The sequence below is a fragment of the Megalobrama amblycephala genome, linkage group LG15 (genome assembly GCF_018812025.1).
Source record: "Megalobrama amblycephala isolate DHTTF-2021 linkage group LG15, ASM1881202v1, whole genome shotgun sequence".
Taxonomy (NCBI): domain Eukaryota; kingdom Metazoa; phylum Chordata; class Actinopteri; order Cypriniformes; family Xenocyprididae; genus Megalobrama; species Megalobrama amblycephala.
The window spans coordinates 2,336,662-2,362,842 of NC_063058.1; the positions used below are offsets into that span (position 1 = coordinate 2,336,662).

Consider the following 26,181-nt stretch of genomic DNA (forward strand, 5'->3'; position numbering starts at 1 on the left):
CAAGATGGCGTTAAGGTGACAAATTGCAATGTATTGAAGCTTTGATTTTTTAGTCTGGCATATCCCGAAATAAAGCCTCAAAGGTTCATATGGCTTCATCTTCACTTCCCTATCTTTAACCATATTCAGTATGTGATGCTGTCATCCATCATCATTTAACTATGCTCTCAAAACACTGCTGTTTCCAATCAGCAGTACAGAGTGCTTTCAAAACCTTTTGAAGCAGTATGGTTCACCTCATTGTTCTGGTATACCCATGAATCAGTGTTTAATATGATTTAACTGGAACACAACAAACACAAATTATTAGTTCATATTTAATCATTTGTAGATTATGTTTAACAGTTTTAACTGATATTCCATATATGAGTGCATCTACTATATGACTCAATTTGCACATTTTCCAAAAAGTGCAACCCATTCCAGGATGTAGCCTTCATCTCTTGCTAAGAGAGATAAGACAGCTGCCTTTAAATCCGAATTCTCGATGTTATTAACCCAGTAACCCAGATCGATGTATTGGAAGTAGGTGGAAGTATTCATCCCCCCGAACTTTTTTCGGGCATTTTATTCTTAACTAAAATGAGGCGATCTAGACATTATGGAGCGCTCACTCTTCGTGTAATGTATGTTTCATTCATACTGGAAGCCGGAGGGCGCTCTCTCGCAGAAAGCCCAGAACGGTTTCGTAGAAGTAATTCAGCTGTAGCAGCAGCTGAGCCGAATAAAATGCAGAAACCTGACTGAAGAAACCTGAAGACAATAAACACGCGAATGCGACGAAAGATATGGATTATTATGTGTGCTTTTCAAGCTATCTCAAGGTATTTAATTAACAATAAAGTATATGAATAATGCAGTGCTAATTGACAACCTTTTTAATGTTTTTGAAAAAAGTCTTATGCTTGACAAGGCTGCATTTATTTAATAAAAAAAAAAATACAGTAGAAACAGTAATATTGCGAAATATTATTACAAATTAAAATAACTGTTTTCTATGTGAATATACTTTAAAATGTAATTTCTATCCTGTGATCAAAGCTGAATTTTCAGCATCATTAATCCAGTCTTCAGTGTCACATGATCCTTCAGAAATCATTCTAATATGATGATTTGATGCTCAAGAAACATTTCTGATTATTATCTGTGTTTAAAACAGTTGCTTAAAATTATTGTGCATACCATCATACATGTATTTTTTCTGGATTCTTTGATAAAAAGTTCAATCAACATCATTTATTTGCATTTATTGTCACTGTCACTTTTGATCAATTGAATGCATCCTTGATTAATAAAAATATTAATTTCTCTCTTTTTAATCTGACCACAAATGTTTGAATTGTGTCATGGTTTCCACAAAAATAAGCAGCACAACTGTGTTCAACATTTATAATAATCAGAAATGTTTCTTGAGCAGCAAATCATTATATTAGAATGATTTCTGAAAGAACCTTGTGACACTGAAGACTGGAGTAATGATGCTGAAAATTCAGATTTGGCCACATATATTGTACATTTTACAATATATTCACATAGTAAACACTATTTTTAAATTGTACAATATTACTGTTTTTACTGCATTTCTTTTTGATTAAATAAATCCAGCCTTGGTGATCAGAAAAGACATATTTCAATTGTACAATTGTAATGTTTCCAAACTTTTGTACTGTATGCCTTGTTCTGTGATCTTTTTTTTTTATTTTTTTTTTTTTTATATTGTATGAAATTCATAAGGACTTAATGCACAAGTGTTTGTAGTACATAAATCAATCATAAAATTGTCTTAAAATATAGAAACAAATATTAGATATTGTTTATTGTTCAGCAGTGTATTTGATTTCTTGTTAAAAGCGAGAGATGAGATTTAAAAGAAAGAAAAAGATAATTTATTCAATGGTCACATAAAAACTGGAATTACACTCAACATTTCTGTCCCCCTCACTTTTGAAATGATGGCTACGCCCCTGGGTCTGTCACTTCCACCTTTCTGTCTTCCTATCAAGAAACTGCTTGGTTTGATGAACCTCATTGAGTCCTCTAAATCTGACTAAAATGTCTGAGCAAAAGCAAACAGGGGCTCCTTGTTCAAGAATGTTATACACTTTGTCTTGAGTATCTGGACCCCTTGCATTATCTCACAATTCTTCTTTGAAAAACGCCTCTGCAGTTCAAATGTGAGGCTGTCAAGCACCTGATAAAAGATTACCATCACTTTAGTGACTATATTTCTGCCCTACAGTGCTCATCATCAATGAGTCATGAAATCTTCAGCTTTTTTCAACTGTCTTTTACATACTATTTGTACACTTGTAATGCATACTGATGAAATATAAATCTGAGAAAGAACGCCTCTTGCCTCTACTGCTCTATCACCACTATTTTCAAGTGCTTCATCCCACAGTGATTTCAGAACTGATAAAAGCATGACCCATGGATTACGGTATGCCATGCTTCTGTATGGCCACCTTACATCCATAAGTCTCTGGAATTCCCTGAGCTGCTGCTGTGGATATAGCTCTTTCTGAACTGCAAGCCACCTGAAATGAGCGTATGAGCCATATACATAGTTATAAAGCTTCAGCAAGAGAGCAAAAAAGTTAACTGCCTCAGACACTGCATTGAGCAAATTCAAACAATATGCATTATTGTGCACATAAAATGCATTTTTAATCCACTCAGACACCAGAATGTTTATGTTTTTTATCAAAAAACTTTGATGCCTGCTGCACCTAGCTTTCAGCTGACTGAAAGTGTAAAACACTTTTGTGGATGGCCCTGTTGTAATAGTACCTCACAACTACAGAATTTAGTTTTTTGTTTTAAATCTTTAGTGTCTTCTACAGTGTAGGCCTATACAAGTTGATCGATGTTTATGAAAACTCATTGCCCTAAAAAAGTTAATTTTGTCTTGTTGAAAAATCAAGATATTTCAAGTTGACTGTACTTAACAACTCAATAACATTGCATTTAAATCGATGAAATTCAATGAACTAACAGTTTTTAATGCAATGCTATTGAACTTTGGCTTTCAACTAATTGCCCAAACTTAACATCACTCTCTGAATGAAAATAAAATTGTTGATAATGCACTTAGTTTACTCCAGATGCAGGGCATAAATCAAACCAAAAACAAGACACGTGGCCAGGGGTATGTTGTCCATTACAACATTTCCCTCCAAGACAATTCACACAGAGGATGGATGGTTGGAGGTGTATCACAACATCTGTTCTTCTTAAGGACAGAGTCATGTCCATCTTTTGATTGATAAAGACTGCATTAGAGTCCCACCAACTGCTGTCTGAATATTCCAAGACTGGAAGCATCCTGCCCATCTGGAAGGTCAGATAGGTAGGTGACCTCCACTTTCCTTGGTTTCTTAATGTTCTTGATAGGTGGATCACTGCTGGTAGAGTATCTTCCTCTTTTCCTAGCATTAGCCATGATGTCTGTGTGCCCAAGGCTCTTCATTTGTATTTCTTTAATTTTGTCTTTCAAACTGTTTGTCCACCCACAGCACCCAGATGGTCATCCTGGTTCTTAAAGACAGGGGTGAGCATCCACCAATGCCTTTGTAACAGCACATAGATCATCAGCAGTTGTGTATGCTTTGAATGAGTATCTCTGCCAGTTTCTGAAAAATGTCATGCTTCAAATTTTTTGTCACTTTTAGGTTCGTTCCATCCTTCAAGTAGATTTAATTTGCTTGACACAGCTTATATTCAACATCGACAGAGACTTTTTAGAACCTAAAAGTTATTAGGCCATGGTATTCTCTTTTCCTGGGGTGATTTGGAGATCTTTGCTGTTGTACTTGGAGTATCACTCAATATTTAACTTGATGTCTGCATTTCACTTGATGACAGTGGCACCAATTCAATCACAGGGATGCTTTTTACAGTTGGTTTCTGAGGGCGGATCCCTCAGAAACTCAGAATCTCAAAACTGTAAAAAGTAAAATTATACTTCAGTCCCAGAGTGTTTTTGTGACAACTAATCAAATCTTCAACTGAGCATGGTTTTAAAGTCTGTGTGATTTTTCTGATATAAGCTTCTGTAAGAATAACTCAAAACCATGGTTTCTTGAGAAGCCATCTGGAGGTAAAATACAAAAGAGAATTAATTTAGCAAAGAATAAAACACTTCAATAGCTATGTTTCCATCCACTTATTTTTATGTGCATTTTGGGATATCGCATAAAAAATGCTGGATGGAAATGCCAAGAGGTGCATAAATCCTAAAAATGCACATAAAGAACTTATGCACTCAAATGAGCAGGAACATTTTTTTAAGCGACACGAAAACATAAACTATGATGGAAACACTTTTACTGAATAAATTCCTTGATGCGCATCAAAAAAAGACATTTGACTTTGCAATGTAATGGCATAACTGGACCAACCAGAGGACCAATCTCATTGCACTTTGACTTTGATATAGTTCACATTGAAAACCACAAAAAGACTTGAGAGCTGCACAAGCCAAATTAGAAGTCTATGATAAAGAGATTGTTAAAGAAACCCTGGGCTCATCTTCAGATTGTGGCAAGATCAAAGAGGAGTACGACACCCCTCAAGTAAATCTTAAAAAAGAAGCAAGGTGTGTCTCAGAACTTGACTCAAGCTGATCTAAACATTATAACTTTCAATCAGTATCAGGAATGCCCATCTCAGCTTCAGTCATTCAAGACAGTCTAGCTATGAGTTGATTGCCAGTGCCTGAACCTTCAGTTTTTACAGGAGATCCTATTCGATTTATTGAGTGGAAATCCTCATTCATTGCACTTATTGAAACAAAATGCATCTCGTCTGCTGAAAAGCTGTTCTATCTGAAGAAGTACGTGAGTGGCCCTATCAGTAAGGCTTTGGAGGGTATCTTCTTTAGAACTGATGATGAAGTTATGGTCAACCATTTGCCATTCAAAAGGCTTTTAGAGAGAAATTGGCTAATTGGCCTAAAATTAATTCAAAGGATGCAACAGGTCTTCGAAGCTTCTCTGACTTCCTCAGTGCATGTGAAAATGCTATGCCTCATGTTAAGGGCCTTCAGATCGTGAATGATTATCAAGAGAATCAAAAACTAGTTCAGAAATTGCCTGACTGGGCAGCCAGTCAATGGAACCGACAAGTTACACAAGCCCTCAGTAAAAATCAAGAGTTTCCAGATGTTAAGGATTTCTGTGCATTTGTGTCAGCAGAGGCAGATATTGGTTGCAATCCAGTAACTTCTTTTCAAGCTCTCCATGCTTTAGGACCTGTCATTGACAAGTTCAATTTGAAAGAAACCAAAAAGAACAAGGTTCAAGTTTTTAACACTCAAACAAAATGTGAAAGCCAGAAATCAGTGAAGCAAGTGATCAGAGCTCCTTGTCTGTTATGTCAACAAAGTAATCATCAGCTCAATAACTGTTTTGAATTCTGTAGTAAACCAAACCGGCTTGATTCAGATCAAATTTCCCCCTAATTTGTCTTGCAAGGCCGAAAATGTAAAAATTGGCCAGGAACAAAACAGTTTCAGCCCGGAGGGACAGAACGGCCAGATTTGCAAAATAATGGCAGTGTTCCTTATAAATGGCCTGCAGCAGTGACCCTGAGTTACCCCTCCTATGAAGCGCTTTAAACAAAATCCCCCGGCTTCCTGAAAGCTGTCCTCCTGTGAGCAAATCCTCCTGAATCTCAATAGTTGTGCCAACACAATCCCTCTAAATGTATGCCGGGGGTGATAACTCTGATAATGCAATAGAACATGGTATCTGTTTCCTCAAGAAAAAAAAAAGAAAAAAAAAGAAAAACATTCATGGCAAGTTTAAATGCCCCATCCAGTGCTTAAACATGGCCTTGGCTGTAGCCGTCCAACTCCAACTCCGTTCTGAAAGATTGCCACTGCAGTAAAGGGATGCCCATCTCCTGGATTATTTCGTTCAGTAGTTTGACATTTTCCACCAGCTGCACTGGCATCCTTTTATCATAGTTAATTAGGGGAATGTGGATCACTGCATTTGGGAAGGTCTGGAAAGTTGCCCCTTGCAGATGCTCTAGGCTCTTACTCAGAATCACAGGGTGGTTCCCTTGCTCCCTGTTATTCAGACCGAACTCGAGAACCACATGTTGGGTCCCAATTACACCAGAGTCTTATGTTTTATTATGTGGTAGGCCGGAGCCAGATTTGCCCCTGGATAGCAAACACCTTCAACTTTGTCATTGTCTATAGGATGCAGACGGCCCAGATTGGAGTGTCCCAGGAACAGAATCGGCCTAACCGATGCCAGATCCCAGTTTTTATACTCGTCTCCATGGTGTTCATGTCTTTTGTGAAGACTTTGAGCTGCCATCTGTGCCTCTTCCTGGAGGCTAGTGATGGGTTCACTTGTTAACTGTGGGATTTTTTTTTTTGCTCAACCACAGACACTTGAGCAAGCCGGGAAGTACTGGGCTTTTAGGTACAGGACTTGAACTAGGAGCAGACTGGTCTCACCAGTCCTTTTAGGATCAACCCGGCTAGCTGTTTCAGGCTCCAAGGTGTTTTGTCTGCTTGGGGTTTTATGACGCACTACAAGAGCTACCGAGGGATCTGTAACAGTCACTGCCCCTCCCTGTGCACCTTCTCCTTACCTAATTTGGACCTTTCCTGCTTTTGCTGAAGATGAAGGTGGTCCAGAACAAAGATGCATTACCCGGGCCTCCAAAGACTGATCAGTCGCCTCTACTGGCAGTGGATTGACTACTCTACTAACTCCTCCTCCCTACTTGGGGGCTCTCCTGTCATCAGCCTTGTGACTGCGGCAGTAGCTAATTTGATGGGCCCATCTAATAGCCACCTGCCATGCCTCTTTCCCAGCGAACTCATGAGGCTTCCAGTAGCTCTGCTCTGGCCTCCTGCAAGGCCTTCCCATAATGATCTTTCAAGATGTCCACCGCCGTATGCAACCAATTTCGAGCGTTCTCATAAATCAACCATTCCGTGTTTAAACTGGGAAGTGCTGGCTGAACTCCTGTCACAATTTGATTGCTAAATGGACCAAGCGGACCGGCTACCGATTTTGATTGGCAGAGGCTTGAAGCGTGGTATGATGAAAGGCTTTCAAGAAGCAATACATGCTCCTCATCAATTTTTGGAAGTCCTGATCTGTAGATATCATGACAATGGAGCATAGGAAGACAATGAGAATCGTTATCAGATAACAGGATATAATAATGATAATAAAAAAAATAATAATGACAACAACAAAAATAATAATTTCTCAGAGATGAACTAGGAGATGCTAGACCTATCTGAGCCACACATCCCCCAAAGAGTCTGTCTGGGCTCGATTCACACTCCCATCCCACCCTGAGGCCGATGCATGTTAGACTATACCATCCTCCTGACAAGGAGATTCTCCAAAATGGGCATTGGGCTTAAAATTAATCCATAGGGTTTAGGAAGAGAATTAGTATAGGATTAGATCAAAGTTGATCTAAAAATCTAGGGTAAAGCACCCAAGGGCTAATAGGACTAGGCCTCCCTTCCACCAGGCTACTATGGGTAGGTTTAAGGTGGGAGTCGGTGTGGGCTTAGATCTCAATTGATCCAATAATGCCAAATTCAAAGGTTAAAGAACTCTAAGTTTCTATTCCATAGTGCTACTATGGGTTAGGTTAGGCATCTAGTTATAACACCTGTGGAGGCATCCAATTAGGATGTAATGCCCTGCAGTGTGGACATCTAATGTGGACATCCAAGCTGAGAACAGGGACATCCGGACGCAATGATAGGATGTTCTTCAACCGACCAATTCTCTGGAACGTCTCAGGGAAAATTCTGAAAATTGGCTCAATTTGAGGTCTAAACGAGACCTTTCGAACAAGACTGGCCCTGAAGTCCACAAAGGATTGCAGGACCAAAACCTAAGTTGAATCATGTGACCAGTGGCGTGGGTTCTCTGGAACTTTGAGTGGGTGTATTTTGAGAACAAAGCAGAGTTGGGGTTATGGGGGTCTCCTAGAGCCCCCTCTGCGCCCAGAGTCTGGAGCTCCAAGTCGGCTTGGTCCCCAAGATAGGGCTTCCTCTGCCCCATGGAATGTTGGAGCCTCTGGCCCGGGCTGTTGGAAGGGCCCCCTGAAGACCTTCATCAGACCTGATTTTTGTGGTTCTAGGCCGCGGTGTCTCGAAGTTATAGCCACTCAAAGTTTGGGGTCTGAAAAATTCTCCAAGTCCCAAAATCCAGGTTTTGGTCAGACTTCCACCCCCTCCGAGGCTCCGGGCCAAGCTGGGGAAGGCTGGCCATCCCCAGCCATGCTCAGATTAGCCTGCGACCCCTGTGGAAGGTCGGTAGCCAAGGTTCGTCCATTGGTGATTTCATTCATTAATTTTGGGCTTCTATCACCAATGCCACGGGGTAAAATTCTGAAAATTGGGTCGATCGAAGGTGTCGGGGGCTCTACGGAACGCAACCGTCTTTGCGGTCTGGGGAGGTCAGGTTCGGGAGTTACATAAAGAAAAATCACGAAGGAGTCAATGATAAAGTGAAAGTTAGGCTTAAAATAGGAGTGGCTATTACCAAAAATGTGGCAAGAAAAAATTTAAACATTAAATATATAAAATATAAATAACTTTTGAAAACATGAAATTCAGTTTGTTGAAAATTTAATTTTAGTATTGTTGTACACACATTACTACAGTAAAACAGACTTAATTGGACCACTTTAAAATGGTTTTGTTCTTTGGTAACTTTATATTTCTTTAAAAGTAATAAGTATAGAAACACAGTAACAATATTTGTGTTTTTCTTTTTCTGTTAACTAAAGATTTAAACAGATGTTCATGAGTAGCATAACATCACATCACAAGGGATATAAACAGCTTCTTACCTCAGCATACCTCCATCACATCAATACTATCTCAGTTTTTATTAACTTCAACTATGCATTACTTTTTTTATGTGCTGAACAGATGGCTGCACCTTCTAAATATTTCTTCCCGCTTTGAAAAGAAAAATAGGCAAAAAAAAGTCCCCATTTGATTATGTAGTCCAGGGGTGTCCAACAATGCTCCTGTAGAGCTACCATCCTGCAGATTTCAGCTCCAACCCCAATCAAATGCACCTGAACCAGCTAATCAAGGTGTTCAGGGCAGAGATTGTATATAATGGGGAGATAAGAGGGTCTGTATCTCTTACCATTGGAAAAAGCCTAACGGCTAACTTAATCACATGCGGCACCTCTCAGCCTATTGTGCCGCATGTGATAGTCTGCCTTCTCTTAAAAAACTACATTTTTATCAAGCTCAAATCTACATATAGTTCCAAACGAAAGTATTGTTTAGTGTAAAACAAGCTGAAGATTAGCAAACAGGCTGTCCATTAATTAAATGAATAGCTACTTCCCCACAAAAGCTGTTTAACTCCCTGAGGTCTGAAAACGCACCGGCGTGTTTTGCAGGTTTTTTTTCACATTGCAGCAAAACAGACTTAAAATACTCTGTCATTTTTTGTCATAGAGACATAAGTAATATATCAATTGAAACTATAGAATATCTTCTTTTATTTGTATACACTCAGAGTAAAAACAAAATGTTGTGCTTTTTGTAAAATAAAGAAAACTAACATGATGCGTGATTTCTCCTCTCCCTCTGAACGAAGTCCAATCTGACAGTTCTCAGAAAATGAACTGTAACTTAGTGAATACTAATCACAGAAAAATTAAACTTATGTCTAAAAAAATGTTAAGATGTCAGGTTTTAAATCATGTAAGTCAAATCGAAAACAAACCTTCTGTGTTTATGTAATCTGTATGAAAAGAGAGCCATGTCAGAAGTCCGTGATTCAGCTCATTATCTGCTAATGCGGCCACGCCCACGGAGCCAGCGCTATTCAGACGCAAATTCAGAGGCAATACATGCATTCATCGTCTCAATCGTGTATTTATTGTCTTGAAAAGTGTTTATCTGGATGTAAAAGTCATGGTTAGCGAGCTCTAGAAGACATGCAGTTAGTTCCTGTTTTCTTTTCTTCTATAGATGAATTTTAGATGAGTTTTTGTTTCTTTAGCGCCCTCCGGCTGCAGTATGAATTGGAAACTCCATTCATGGAATAGCCTCTTCTTCTTTTAGATGAATTTGTGGACTAAAAATGCACAGAGAGCGCCCTCCGACTTCAAGTATGAATTGAAAACACCAGCGCTCATAGTAATGACAATGAATATTAAATAAATATAACTCCTCTGTATAGAAAATTGACATAAGCATATGAGAATCCAATATTTCTCCAAATGTGCATGCTTTTAAACTAAAAGCCTATATTCAGACTCTTTGCATCACAGAAATACATTATATTTTAAAGTATAATATAAAACCATTACTTTATATTGTAATAATATTTTTCTGTATGTTTCATATATCATGATGAGCTTGAGACATCACAGAAGGTTTTTTTCACAGCCTACCTGACTGAAATGCCTCATTAATATGCAAGTCATTTCAGCTCATTACTATGCAATTCTTTTGTCTTCTCAGGTGAGAATGGCCCATTATTCAGTGGTGATTCACGCCTCCACGCATACTGTGTTTCTTGGCAAAAAGTGTCTTACAAAAACTAAATCAATTTGTTTTATATGAAAGAGTAGGCAGCATAATTTTTACATAATTTTGAAGCAAAAACTCTAGTTTACAACCTCCAATACCCAGAAGTCTTGTAAACACAGATTTAATATATATTTTTGGCCTTATTTCAGTGGCTTAATTTTTTTTGTTTTTTCAATAACCACGCATAAATGTTATTCCTTCAAAAATACAAACATGTACATACATGTTCCTCACATATTATGGTAGCCTAGTTTGTGCTGAATACAGTGTAATGACACTTTTGTCATTTATATGTTTATGAACAACTGAAAAAAGCACAAATGTCAGGGCATGTCAAAACTTCTTTAAGCCCCAAATCAGCCTCAGACTCCAGAGGGTTAATCAGCATAGTGAAGCCTCTCATCCATTGACTTCCATTCAAAAAACAGCCTCCGGTCTCCTTCCCTGCGTACCGCCGTGGGCGGGGCGTTAGCTTTAGCTGTTATGCTTTTTTGGCTAAACCTTGCAGGCTTGCCTTCCAGTGGCTTTGTCCAGGGTTGCTTGACAATTACAGACAGGTGTGTTGGAGCAGGGTTGGAACTGATGTCTGCAGGACGGTAGCTCTCCAGGAGCAGGGTTAGACACCCCTGATGTAGTCCATGTTGGAATTTAGAGACTTGAGTCTCATGCTCAAACCCTCAATCATGGACCTCACTAAAGTATTATATGAAAGTCTTGAAGTAATGAAATGTTATTTGGCAATTTTCTTTTTGAACCATTAGACAATAAATCATCTGTAAACATCAGCAGTAATCACAGGTAAGGAGGTACATCAGTTCATTTACCTGAGATGAATGGCTGCTAAAACTTGTTTACACATTTTGAATTTCCAGTTCATTTAGATTTGGACGAGAAGCCAATCATAGCACAATAGAGGCATTGCTTCCTCTCTCAAGTGATTTTTCACTTGTATCTTGCAATTTATCTGTCATATTTAACTCACACTTTAAGCCCAGGTGGAGAAAAAAAAGTAAATTTCTATAATGTACTTAAAGTGCTCTATTTTCGTTCACTAATTTTGTACTTAATATACTAAAAATTCTTATTAAGATCATCTTAAGAACATCTAAGTGTACTCAACTGTGCTATTTTGAGACACCATGAAATATGAACTAAAATGTGCTTTTAATATTCTATCTCTGTATTTAAAAAAATATATTTAGTTACTACAGAGATAGAATATTAAAAGCACATTTTATTTCATATTTCATGGTGTCTCAAAATAGCACAGTTGAGTACACTTAGATGTTCTTAAGATGATCTTTAGAAGCACTAAAAAATAATTTTTAGTATATTAAGTACAAAATTAGTGAACGAAAATAGAGCACTTTAAGTACATTTTAGAAATTTACTTTTTTTCACCTGGGAGGTCTTCTGAGAAGACAATGATCTCTAAAATTATATTCACTGGTGTAGCTGATGGACTGTTATTTTAGAAAAAAAAGTGTTGTACACACTATATGTTGTAATATTTTATTAGTTTTCATTGTGTTCTTTTAATTATTTTCCCTTCAATTTTTCACTCGCCTCTTCAGAGAAAATGTCACTGCAGTCCATATTACTATGAATTATGGTTGTCCCAATGACAATATATGTTAAAATATATATATTATATGTAAATATGTACACCTTTTAATAACGCTTACAATGGTAAATACAAAATTACAATTTATGTACATTTTAAAGATTTATAGGCAACCAACTATAACTAGATGTGACTCATTTTACATCACCTGAGAAACCGAGGGACAGCACACACTGTGTGTGGGAAGTGCTGATAGATGTTCATGTTGTGCTGGACTTAATGTTTAAAGTCCATGTCCTGTACATGTCCTGTGCACTGCATCGTCCAGTGTATACATTACCCCATATTGCAGTATTATAAGGGATAGAAGGGAATGTATGACATAATATAAATGAGACAGAGATAAGATACAATATTACATGTCAGACTATGTCATATTTCCCTCAATAAAGCTGACAAAGTTAGCGACGTGAGTGTACACAGTGTAAAGCTCTGGGTTGCAGTTTGAAGAATCATATCCGAAACTGACCAACCCTAAAAGTTTCCATTCTTGTGAACCCTGTCCATATGGAGGTGTGGAACTGGAGTCTGAGGAGACCGGTGGGAGGATGAGAATTCCTCCAGTGTCGGCAGGGCAAATGTTTGACTGATCAGCGTCTGCACCCTGTCGCCCACACAGCATGTTTTCAGACACACTAATGGGAAGACCATAATTGGCATATTGCTGCTCACAGTGAACAATATCCCCCAGCATCACACGGCCCACGTGTGCTTTCTCAACATTTCCAGTCGTCTGGTCAGGTAAGAGGGACCAGCCTGTCACCATCCCTTGTCTGGAGTCTTCTACTGTATCCTGAGCATTTGGAAGGCAGATCGATTGCACATGTTCTCCAATACGAGCCTTGTCCAAGAGCTTCAGTATGGCCACATCTGAGTCCAGCACCAGGGGATCATAGTTTGGATGGAGAGTGATGGAGGAAACCTGGCCAATTGGAGATAAGACATAGAGTGAATGACTGAATATACAAAAATATTTGACATCTGAAGGCCAGGGTATTTGGATGTTTCATATTCAGTTCAAATTGTGACTATAATTTTACATACTTTATTTTTAGTATAAATGTAGTAATCATGAACAATGAGTAGGTGTGTCCAAACATCTGTCTGTTAGTGTTTGTACAAACTGACCCGTAGTCGCTGCAGTCCTTTGGTCACTCTCAGATCACTGCGATACTGTTTGCCCAGCACTACTCTGATTTTGGCCGTGTCGAGTGGATATAATTTCCCCAGCTCTGTGACACAGTGGGCAGCTACAACTACGCTGCGCTGGTTCACCAGGGCTCCGCTGCAAACAAGCTGCCAACCATCCATGTCGCTCTCTTCTTCCATCACTTCGATGTTTGTTCCCTTTGTCCTCGTCTCACTTAACTTCCCTAGTTTGCTTGCAACAGGCAAACGGTAGATGGCAGCCAGCCAGGGCCAGTTAGTCTCTGCTGGGTTCTGAGGGTCAAAGTTTGTCAGCTTCCCACACACTGGCATAGAGAGAGAGAAGAGAAACTAAGAGAAGAAACAAAAGCAAGGAATCCTTGAAAGATTACAGAATATAACAATAAGAGCACTGTGGATTGTGTGGATAACATGGAGAGTTTAATTTTGTTATGACTTCGCTACTTCATGGATGTTCTTGTGTTGACACTCTGTGTGTGTTTGGCCCAGGTATTCCCTGTGTTGTGAACCAAATGTCCGCACAAGGATAGTAGGATAGATCGATGTTTTGGGGATATAATTCTGGTCCCCATGAGGAAAACAGCTTAAATGTGTGACTTTGTTGGCATTTACAAGAAGACATCTCAATGAAAATGCTTTTTGAACTTACTCAAGTACAAGTTATGTGGACTACCTTTATAGTGCTTTTAAGTTGCTGTAAGTTTTGGAAGGACGTGAGGCTGATTAAATGATGAAAGATTTTTTTTGACCGCTCCACCTCTTGCAGTGCTGTTTGTTTTGGGTCATGTGCGCCCTCACCTGGTGAACAAGAGACATGACGTCCACTCCACTTTCCCATCTTTAGACAGGTTCTGCGTGAACTTCCAGAGTGCTGGTAGTACGGTGACATGCACTCGTACTCGATGTGTGTGTAGAGATGGTAAAAGCCCTGTGGGAGCGGGGGGAGGCTGAAAGGGCTCTGGGTGGGCCGCACTTCCGTTAAGAAATTGGTCGCACCAGAGGAAGAATAAAACTTATGCACAGGTGTTTTCCTGAAAAAAGGGAGAGAACGACACTTAACAAGGGCAAATTCTGTTTACAATTCACAGATTACAAAATCTTTGTTACTTGATAATTCTGCTTTGGAAGGAATGGGAGAATTATATTCACAAACCAGTAGAACTAAACTTGCGTATGTGTTGATGTAACAGACTCTGCCGTCAGGAGTGAAATAGTACCTGGATGGGATGTGGGGAGGAAGAACTCTCTGTTTGACCAGCACAGATACTTTGGGCTCTCGACAGGCTGTAAATAAGAATGCAAACAAAACACAGCTTAGATTTAGTACAGTATAATATTTATGAAAATTTTATGAGTTTCTAATATTCTAAAAAAATAATAGCATAATAGCACAATAATAGTTTCTCAAGCATGTGTGTTGTTAATGCTGTCACATTTGCCAGCAGCTATCACCTTTTCACCTTGTTTCCCATTGAAGCCAAGCATGGTTGAGCCTGCACTATCTGGATTGGAAACTGCCTGAGGAAACTAAAGCCTTGTTTCCACTGAAATTACCTAGGACAAACTGTTCTGGGAACTTTTTTTCCCCCAGACCTGTTGCTGTCTGCATTTCATCTGCATTTCCATCATGGTCTAAAGTACCTTGAAGAAGAGTCTGGTGACATAGGACTGCACGCGACTTTCCAGTTCCCGCTGGATTTCGTCCTCTACTTATAAGGTTAATAAAGCCTGAACCTGTCTGAACATTGGTCGTATTTTAAACTGCATTGTTGATTCAAATAGCAAACAACTCTAACTGCATGCACTGCAACAGACTTTTTAAAATAATTGTTGGAATAAAATGCTATGTGGAGTCTGCGGTCACCCGCGGTCACCCGCGGTTACGAGTCATCCAAAAATATTTTTAATGATATTCGGGTCGCGGTCGGTCGGGTCGTTTGAAATAAAGATGCCAATTAAACCTTTGTAATTTTCAGTTTTACTTACTAAAGGTTTCAGTTTTACTTTCATGGGTATTTGTGAACATTTATTTATGGATATTGTAGCCTCAGTCTTTGGCTTAGCCTACATGTTTTTGTTCGTCTAAAATGCGTTAATAAATACTTTATTAACATATTCTATCCCTGCATTTTGTGCTTGTGAGAGCTTCAATTGGGCATTCACGTGGTGAAATAGCCTAAGCCTACTAATACAAGTGAGAAATCCTTATTTACCTTTTGAATGTTGAGCGTTATTAACTTTTGAATAAATGCTGACGTGGGACAAAATGCCTGATTTCCCAACACGTTGAACTGAGCAATGCCGTTGTACCATTTTAATAGACTACTTTTAAACGCATATAGCTCATTAATGTCAGTTTTATGTATTTTCTGGGAGGGGGCGGGATTTTTGTTGGGAAAGTCGGGGGAGAGACGCACACTTCGATTAGACTGGATAAACACATGCAGCATCTTAATTGTTAAGAAAATGAAACGAAATAAATTAATAAATCAAGCCTTTATTACACAACACTAGGCTATACAACATTCAGAAAAAGAACAGTTTGCGCTCCTAAGGGCTTTCACACTTTTTCAAAAGTGGGCCTTCTCTCAGTTGACCTGCTGATTAATTCTTCAAGCAGGGTTAAAACATAAACATCGCATTCATCAATAATATGCATCTAGACAGCTGAAATGGAAAATGATGGGCCGCCTCAAGAACTGCCTGCTCTCGCCGCTGCACCTCTGAGCGCACCACGTCAGGTCCTGAAACATTTCTCTCCTCCACAGGCTGGATTAATGGATATTATTGGCCAGGGAGGCTGATGGGGGGCGTATGGGAGGGGGGTGGCCCCCGCACCCCTAGTTCTTACGTCTATGGCCCAATGACGCTACAATGAGCATTTACTACTTTTAAAAAGGATGCTGGTCAGGAAGCGGGTCGGGTACAATATTTTCCTTTTTTTTTTGCGGTCCGAGTTGCGGGCGGGTTAGTTGAAAACGTTGGTCGGGTGCGGGTTGTTTATACATTGACCCGCGCATCACTGATGCCAAGGTCATGGGTTCGATCCCAGGGATTGCACATACTCAGACACAAATGTCTATTATAATGCAATGTAAGTCGCTTTGGATAAAAGCGTCTGCCAAATGCATAAATGTAAATGTACTACCTCGTGAACAGGGACTTTATGAGGGGGAAATTTTACCTGGAACTTTACTTAGACCCTAGACCCAAGTACCACCACAAAGTCCCTAGTTCCTGGGGAAAGTTCCTGCGGTGGAAACATGGCTGAAAGGTGCTAGTGAGGCCAACATGAGCTGCTCACCCTGGTGTCCTAATTCCTCAGTATAGTAACACTGTACACTAAAAAGCACCATCATTCAGAGGAGAGTTTTACTGAGGTCCTGACTGGTCTGTGGTCATAGACAATCTCAGGATTTCTTTTGAAAAGTGTAGTAACCTTGGAATCCAGGCCACATTTGCCCACAGGCCTCTGTCTTTCATGATCCCCATTTCTACACCACTTTAGCACAGAGTATTTTAATGTGAAACTCTGTATTTTAGGACGTTATCACACATTGCAAAAAACCCATGTGAAAGTCCAACTTAACCAGACACTAAAGTGATTGGTACAGAGCAGAACCATGTGTGTTTAAATTAGGATGTACCCTCATTTTTATCTTTAAAAGAGAGAAATTCTGAGACTCTGACCTCTAATGCAGACAGGCTGGATGCCAGACCAGGTGCCGTTACTCTGACACGTTCTCCGTGAGCTGCCGCTCAGAGCATACGACTGGTTACAGAAGAACTCCACTGTTTCAGGAATGAGGCCAGGTACAGTCTCATAGTAACCTTGATACAATGGTGTCAGTCGAGGACACTGACTTCCTTCACCCTCTGAGACAGAGAAGAGACATTGTAAGAAACAGTCTAATGAATGTGTATCATTGTGTTCATAGTGTTACAAAGAGCTACTTGTGGATATTCACCTCCGTTCTTTAGGTTTGTTTCTTGTTGCAAATCTTGTTCTGTTGTCTTTTCATTCATTGTATCCACTTTGACCTTTTCTGTAGGTGTAACCCTCGTTGTCACTCTTTCGGTTGTTGTGATCACTGTTGGTATGATTGCTGTGCTGTTTTTGCCAGCAGCTGTTGGGAGCTCTTCAGTTTCTTTTTTGAGGCAGTGTCCCCAAATTGTCTTCTATGTCATTACTATTTAAAAATTCAGTGTTATTCCCTCTGGGTATGATATCTATTTCATAAAGAATGTTTTCTTTCTCATCTTCAGTCAGGTTTAATATGGTGTATTGGGGTCCATGGGTTATTTTTTGTCCTTTGTCCATTTCACCATCTTTGGTTTTGTCCTTTACTGTCTGATTGCTGTCTATCAACACGATATCTAAGAATTCCATGCCCAAATCTTTTGTTGGACTTCCAACTTTTTCTTTAATATCTAGATGTCCATCTTTGTCAAAGAGTTTAAGATCTTTATCCCCTCCATTTTCTTCCTTTTCAATTGTGTTAATGCTGCTATCAGCATCTTTATTTTCAACTTTAGTCTTTTCTTTTACAAAATTGCTCTCAATATCTTTGCCTATGTCTTTTCCCAAATCTAAATCAAGTCCTACATTCTCCTTTCCAGCAGTAGGCTTTTTTGCTCTATCTTTGTCTGGTTTTGACTCATTTTCTTTTTCTTCTGAAGTTTTGTTTTTGGTATGGCCCACTTCGTCTTGTCCAGTAGGTTTGTGTTTCCCTTTGTTTTGTTCATTATCTGCTCCAGAAATTATGTCCAGCTCTGTAAGTACAAGAAATTCAAAGGTTTAATTAAAGCACTGCACTACCAAAAAAGTGCACATGGAAATAAATAATTAAATAAACAACCAGACCAAACATACAGTACATGCCAATGATAAATAGCAATATTGATTTCATGTAAAATACATTAGCTAAGTTTCCATCCAAAGTTGCACATTTAACTTACGTATGCGCAAAATTGAAATATCACATAGAACATTTGTGAATAAAGCACCATTTCTATCTAGCAAGATGAAGAGAACAAAATCATCACTTCCTGATAAACTGGTGACAAATATCACTAAGAAAAATGTAATTTGCAGCAGTAGGAGAAGGCTTTTTCATATATAATAAATGACTTGCATCTCAGAGTGTGGAGACGAAACACAAAAAACACGGTCATATTATCTATCATCCTGTTTGGGAATACAGTCGTGTAAGACATTTCTGAGAGGTAATTATAACGAAACGACAACAGACTTTGTCTAAAGCATTTCAGAATGACCAAAACAGCAATTCAGATGCTCTGCAACGAGATCAGTCCACTGGTTTGTTCAGTTATACTGTCCCATTGCACAGTCACATGAATTTTTTGATGCGCATCAAGGAATTTATACTGTAAATGTGTTTTTAATCACAGTTTATGGGCATGTTTTCTCATTGAGAAAAAAAAAAAAAAAAAAAAAATAATATATATATATATATATATATATATATATATATATATATATATATATATATATATATAGTACAGTCCAAAAGTTTGGAACTACTAAGATTTTTAATGTTTTTAAAAGAAGTTTCGTCTGCTCACCAAGGCTACATTTATTTAATTAAAAATACAGTAAAAAACAGTAATATTGTGAAATATTATTACAATTTAAAATAACTGTGTACTATTTAAATATATTTGACAAAGTAATTTATTCCTGTGATGCAAAGCTGAATTTTCAGCATCATTACTCCAGTCTTCAGTGTCACATGATCCTTCAGAAATCATTCTAATATGCTGATCTGCTGCTCAATAAACATTTATGATTATTTTCAATGTTGAAAACAGTTGTGTACTTTTTTTTTCAGGATTCCTTGATGAATAGAAAGTTCAAAAGAACAGCATTTATCTGAAATACAAAGCTTTTGTAACATTATACACTACCGTTCAAAAGTTTGGGGTCAGTAAGAATTTTTATTTTTATTTTTTTTTTTAAAGAAATTAAAGAAATGAATACTTTTATTCAGCAAAGATGCATTAAATCAATCAAAAGTAGCAGTAAAGACATTTATAATGTTACAAAAGATTAGATTTCAGATAAACACTGTTCTTTTGAACTTTCTATTCATCAAATAATCCTGAAAAAAATATTGTACACAAATATTTTGTACAATTGTACACATTAAATGTTTCTTGAGCAGCAGATCAGCATATTAGAATGATTTCTGAAGGATCATGTGACACTGAAGACTGGAGTAATGATGCTGAAAATTCAGCTTTGCATCACAGGAATAAATTACTTTGTGAAATATATTCAAATAGAAAACAGTTATTTTAAATTGTAATAATATTTCACAATATTACTGTTTTTACTGTATTTTTAATTAAATAAATGTAGCCTTGGTGAGCAGACGAAACTTCTTTTAAAAACATTAAAAATCTTAGTGGTTCCAAACTTTTGGACTGTACTGTGTATATATCCACCTCAGTTGAGAGCATAAGTTTTAGTGTGCATTTTTAGAATTTATGCATTTCCATCTAGTATTTTTTAATCCAATATCCAAAAATGTGCATACAAAAGGTAAATGGAAACATAGCTATTGAAGATCTTGCATGCATGAGAGCATATAGTGGTAATAAGCAGAGACAAATGGCCATCTTGCCCATCCATGGATTTTCCAAAAAATGCCTAAACAAAGTTTTCAGAGCTACTAAAGAAACAACAACATCTTAATTGAAAATATTAATTAACATGCAATAAATATTTTTCTAGCTAAATCATTGCATTTTATGAGTCCAGATACCTTTGACACAGGTTGGTGCCGTCCCACTCCAAGTGTTGTTGCCCAGGCAGGTTCTCTGATGGACTCCATTCAGTTTGTATAGCTTATAGCAAAAATACTGTATAGCAATAAGTACATCATTTGGTCCATAAACAAGGAAGTGATCACCATGATCTGGCTTTGGAGGAATGCCGCAGTCAAGGTCAGGCACTGGTGAAAAGATACAGTCATGCTTCAACTGTTAGCAAATTCATTTTTAACATATAGATTAGAGGCTGCATATGATGACTTTTTAAGAGAAACTTTGATTAAAACATTTTTTAATTGAACTCTCATTGTAAAAATTATTGCCTTGCTGCCAGATCTATACCTTAAAATGAGTTTTCAGTTGCTCACCACACTGTGGAGTTGGTGTACTCCATGACCCATCCAACAGACAGGTGGACATCTGGAAGCCCTTTAATGTGTATCCAGGTTCACACTGGAACAGAGCATGTCCTCCAACCCTTACATCCAGGTGCACTGTAGTCCCGTGGGCTGGAATCAAAGGCCTTCCGCATTCAAGCACTGAGAGATCATGCACATAAAAATCTTACATGTTTTGGTATAAAATGTGCAACCTTATAAAATACATGGCATGGATTTTTCCTGTAAGGATAGAACAAATTAGCATAGAAAGTTAATACATTTAAACAACAACAACAACAACAAATCAGCTGAGATCTGACTCTATACCTAAACCCTGGTACTGTATATGGATAGACATCCTTAAATGTTAAACTTTTTTCCTTGAAAAGACAGTTCTCACCATGTTCACATCTCTTTCCAGTATATCCAGCCAGGCAGGCGCAGTGGAAGGAGTGAGAGGAGTGTAAGATGCAGGTGCCGTCATGCATACATGGAGAGGAAGTGCATTCTACACAAAAAGATACAGTTACATGTCAGTCATTCAGTTCCATCAATAATACATGATGCATTATATAGACACACCTAAACATACACAACTGTGTATAAATAAATTTGTACAAGATAACAAAATAAGTTTTCTTGAGAGGCAACTTTGCCCCCACCCCCCCAATAGTTAATGAGAAACTATTGAGAGAAAAGAGTTTCATAACCTCCAATACATTCATGCAGCTTATCTACAAATGCACACAGAAATCTTGAAATATGCGCAACAGTTCCTCACATTAACACATCAGTCCGCAAATAAAATGCATGCAACAAATCCATACATTTAATGCATAAATACTGTAAATACTCAACCATTTCTAAAAACAGTATACTTACAGCATAGAACCTATTAAACTAGTAGCTTACTGAGAGTATACTTCAAAGTGTACTTTCATACATTAACACTTTCCCCGCTATTGACATGATTTCCCGCCATTTATTTACAACGCTTCCTGCCAAAAAAATGTCAAACCCATGAAGAGGTATAGGACTGTGAATCTGTGAATCACAGTTCCAAAACTTCATCCTCAGCCTTTCCGCTGAGGCCATCACATCACATCACATCACAAGAAAAGAATCTCAAATGCAGTCATATTCTTCCATTTTATTGTCTGTGAAATATTGACTGAAATGTTAATTGTGTGAGGTCAGTGGTAAGGGTGTCCAGCATGAAGTCCACTCCCATTAGGTTTGCGTCCAAAAATTAGGATAGATTTGGAAACTCCTGAATGCATTTATTTTGTCACCATCCTCCAATATTGGGAAATTAGACTCATGAATACAGATTTAGTCCATTGAGAATACTAAAAATGCCTTCAAGTTAGGCTGATTTTTGTCAGTTTCCACTTCTGGTAGGAAAAGAACAGTGCCAGTTCAGGTTTACATGCCTTTAAATACTCAGTTTTAACACTTGCTCCAGAAAATGTTCCTGCATGAGAATGGAAAAGTTGCCGATCATCTGTGCACTGCTTTGCTATGAAACATGAATTCAGTGGTCTTGGCTTAATGAAGTTCACATCTGCTACTACTGCTTCCAACACATCGTGCAGGTCAGTTGCCATTCAAGTGCTTGACAATAAAGCATACAATGAGTGGCTATGGTCTTTGGATTTAAGACTTGTTCGGGTGACAACTCTACTCTTGTGCCCAGTCATCGCTGAAGTACGCTCAACGCAAACAGCCACACAATTTTCCCAGCTCAGATGTTGTTCCACCATGAAAGTGTTCAACATTTAGAACATTTCCTCACCTGTAGCTCTTATTGGTGTGTGGCTAACAATATATAAATGTTTTTGTTTCATGATAATAATAATAATATTTGTCAGCATTTCCATGAGGTCACCACCTTGCTGGATGGATACATGGTCCTCCAGCAGATCTTCCACATGAACCCATGATCTCATAAACCCCTTCCAGTATCGATCTTCTCCATTCTCTTACATATAGATGTTGATCCTGAAGAGATCTCCTCTCCTTTAAGGGGCTGTGAAGAACCTCAAGGGGCTGTGGAATCTGATCACTCCCCTGTTCTTTGAGGGGTAATTCCACACTAGCTCACAGCTCTTTCTTAAGCATTCCTTCTCTCCATATCATCTATGCCTGATATAGCAGCTCCAGACCTTCATAAGTGTAGACGCTGTGGGTATTGAGCTTGATCTTGCTGACTGGGAACCAGGCCCTTGAGGTTCTTCTTTTTGGGTGGAAGCTGGAGCGGCTGGTGACTGCATTTCCCGTTGATGATCTTCCATCTGAATGGGAGTAGGAGAAGGGGGTCTAGTGGCTGGTACTTGCATTTTCCTCAGCTGGTGCAAAGTCTCTCCTCTTTCCTGGGTAAGAGTATCTTGTTTTCCCTTCATCCTAGTCCGCGGTCATAGTGCTGTCAGTGGATCGGGTTGGGAGGACATTGCTGGTGATTTGAAGCCGCTTTTTAGTGGATCGATGGGGAAGATGTATTCTCAGCCTGTCCAAGTGATCTTTCTTTTTCATGCCCTGTTTCTACTCTTTGTCTGCCATGTCATAACACAGTAGATGATCTTCTGCATTCTATGCTTTTCTCTTACTTTTCAGCAACTTAATTCTCTCCTTGTTCAGCTTCAGCGGGTGCCTATGATATCTATGCATCCTTAGGATTCGAATCAAGGGAAAGCGCTTGACACAGTCCTAACAACCCTGTTTAGAAGCGAGCAGGACAGGATTGTGGATGTTAAAGGCATGAATATCATTCCTCACTTGGTCCACTAGCACCTCTAACCACCGTTGAGAAGACAAAAAAAAAACTTATCAGACTTGGACTAAATTAAACTTGGGTCCTTACTGCTTCTACTGTGTCCTGCTTCCTCATACAAATTCTTCTAAATCTCAATATTTGAGCCTTCACTATACCTTTGAACACGTTTATCACGATTGCTTTCCTTGTGTAGAAGCGCATGCATAACTGTGAGTTTGAAGAAAACTTTAACTACCAGTTTCATAGTTTTATATATATTTATATATATATATTCACATAAGCTGGTGTGAATTTTTTTATCCACCTTTAGTTTCTAGGTAGTATCATCCATTGAGCTCATTTTAAGTGAGACTTAGCTCTAATAGTCTCAAAATTGTTCCTATCTTTGTCTGGATACCTTTCAAAACATTACTCCACCGCCACCAAGCCTCTCTCAGTTTCTATATTGGTGTAGAGGCTTTTGATGGCCATTTAAAAAAGTTTTGCCTCTCTCCCTACCTCCATATCCAGGACCTTCTATAAAAAGTGGTACATGTCTTTTAAATAGCTCTTGTGGAAAGTGGGTTCAAATAAAAATCAATCCATTCAGTCATTCCATAGCTCTCACTTCCACAGTCCAAGGCAATGAGGGAACATCTGGAAAAGGCCTTGTCTTTGTGTATTTTTGGTAGTATGTTAACTCTCCTAGCTCTTGGCGTAGTCCACCCTCTCACATACTGTGCTTGCCTCTCAGTTAAAAACCCCTGTTGGAACAATCTATACAATCCTCTCTAATAATTTCAATAGACACTGTCAATATTGGTTTATCCAGCGGTCTTTAAAATTCCTCACCCTATAGCTGTCGATTAGCTTCCCTAATGTATTGCTCCCTATCCATTAGGGTTAGGGTTCTTTCTGTTAATTTATTAACACCTGTGTTATATTTGTTGTCTCTGTGGCATAGTGACAGGTTGGACTGTGACTGAGGTGTTTTAGCCTTCTTGAAATGCATTCAGTGCACAGCTGCAATCACGACTGCACATTGTTAGTTGAAATGCAACTACACATGTTTGTACTGGGAAAAAAAAGAACTATGAGATGACTCCATCCATGCATGTGCATATATATTAGAATGCAGCAGCATGACTGGTTTTCAACAAGCCCAAGAGAGCATGTCACACACTGGCTACCAGTTGTGGCTCACATCAAGTTCATGATATTGGTGCTTGCCTACAGCCATAGGCTCTGCATCCTCCTACCGCCGCTCGCCCTTACGAGTCTACATGCCTTCCAGGAACCTGCGATCGGTACTTGACCAGCATCTCCTGGTACCATCACAGAAAGGTACAAAATTATTTTCACAAATGTTCTCGATCACTGTTGGAATGATCTTCCCAACCTTATCTGAACAGAATCCCTGGCAATATTCAAGCAATAGCTGAAAACTCATCTCTTCCATGAGCAATTAACTGCATCCTGCTGAAAAACTTCTATAAGTCTCGCTATTCCTTGATCACTTCTCGTCTTTGTTGCCTCCTTCAGATGAATCGCTTGTCGTATTCCTCATTTGTAAGTCACTTTTTAATAAAAGCATCTGTTCTTAAAGAGCAAAGGCTACTGATAATATTGTCTTTACTCTGTCTTACCTGAGCTTTCCTGGAAGGTGGCAAAAAACCCATCAAAGTTCTTGTAACCATCTGAAATGAAAAGAATGTGCAGGGAACTGCCAGTGCTTTTGATTGGAGGAGGTCGTTCATTTCCACAATAACGACCAATCACACGTGAGTTCAAGCTGTCTCCATCCCTCACTTCAACATAGTCATACTGACAGCTGTGTTCAAACTCCAAGCTGAGCATCATGAACCTGAGATGCAGAGAATGACAAGTACAGGTCATTAGGATATGATTCAGGTGCCTGGATATGCAGTGATTGTGTGACGATGTACTGGCATAATAAAGTACTGCAGACTGGAGAAGTCTGCTGCATGCTTCACAACCAAGCTCTCAGAATGACCTGCAAGTTCAGTAACAGATTTTGTGGGAAGGTTTGCATTGTTGTCTGTTTTGCAAAAAAGATCATGGATAAAGTTGTACTTAATAAAGTTGTCTTAATTACAATCTTTCTTGTCAGATAATTCTGTCACTGAAGTTTTTCAGTCAGGTTCCATCAGCAGAGGCCAATCAGCTTGTGCCATGCGGTGATGATGTGACTGTTTGCAGACTGCATGTAAAGGACCATCAGCCTGTGCCCTTCATGAATTAACTAGATATTTTTCTTATTTTATTTGTGTTTTTTTAAAACATAAGATCAAAGAAGAAAATTAGAAACCATAGGACAAATACAATAGAACAAAATACAACAGAACAAAGATACAAATTAAATAAACTTAAAAAGTCTTTCAGTAAGAAATACTTCATAAACTGAATAATCAAATGTGAAAATGGTTACACTTTTAGTGTCCTTCATACATATGTTAAGTAAAAGTAAGTTATCCATAATTCGCATGCAAATAACCCTAAACCAAACCCTAGTAACCCTAAATTTATAGTAAGTACATGTAGTTAATTGATATTACTTAATTACACTGTAACAAATGGACACCTTAAAATAAAGTGTAATCATAAAATAAAACACATCATAGTCTTCTTGTATGAATTAAATATAAATTAGATTTTGTAATAAAAAAATGGAAAATAAAGGCAGGATCATGCAGTTCTTTTTAATCAAAATTACACTTCTACAGGTCATCTGTAAACAAAAACACTTTTTAAGATGAGATCTGACAAATAATAACTGAAAATGAGTGCTATAAATACAGAGAGAAACACAAGGTAATTAACAAGACACAGATGAGACACATGAATATAAATCAAAAACCATTGCAACTGAAGAGCATTAACAATG

At 38.4% G+C, this 26,181-nt stretch overlaps 1 protein-coding gene and 1 long non-coding RNA gene across 2 annotated transcripts in view; one reads left to right on the forward strand and one right to left on the reverse strand.

Moving 5' to 3' along the window:
- The first annotated feature begins 705 nt into the window (after positions 1-705).
- On the forward strand, positions 706-4,165 carry LOC125246727. Its single transcript, XR_007179953.1, has 3 exons — positions 706-824; positions 3,105-3,349; positions 3,516-4,165. It is a non-coding gene; the product is annotated as an uncharacterized LOC125246727 (long non-coding RNA).
- Positions 4,166-12,056: 7,891 nt separating this feature from the next.
- The window catches only part of pamr1b (peptidase domain containing associated with muscle regeneration 1b), a 41,216-nt gene continuing 27,091 nt past the window's right edge, over positions 12,057-26,181 (reverse strand). The window contains 11 exon segments of the mRNA XM_048158254.1: positions 12,057-13,104; positions 13,311-13,654; positions 14,148-14,380; positions 14,567-14,633; positions 17,040-17,225; positions 17,318-17,502; positions 17,504-18,122; positions 20,138-20,326; positions 20,513-20,683; positions 20,925-21,032; positions 24,923-25,140. Of these exon segments, the coding sequence (XP_048014211.1) occupies positions 12,550-13,104; positions 13,311-13,654; positions 14,148-14,380; positions 14,567-14,633; positions 17,040-17,225; positions 17,318-17,502; positions 17,504-18,122; positions 20,138-20,326; positions 20,513-20,683; positions 20,925-21,032; positions 24,923-25,140 (2,875 nt within the window). The 3' untranslated portion in view covers positions 12,057-12,549.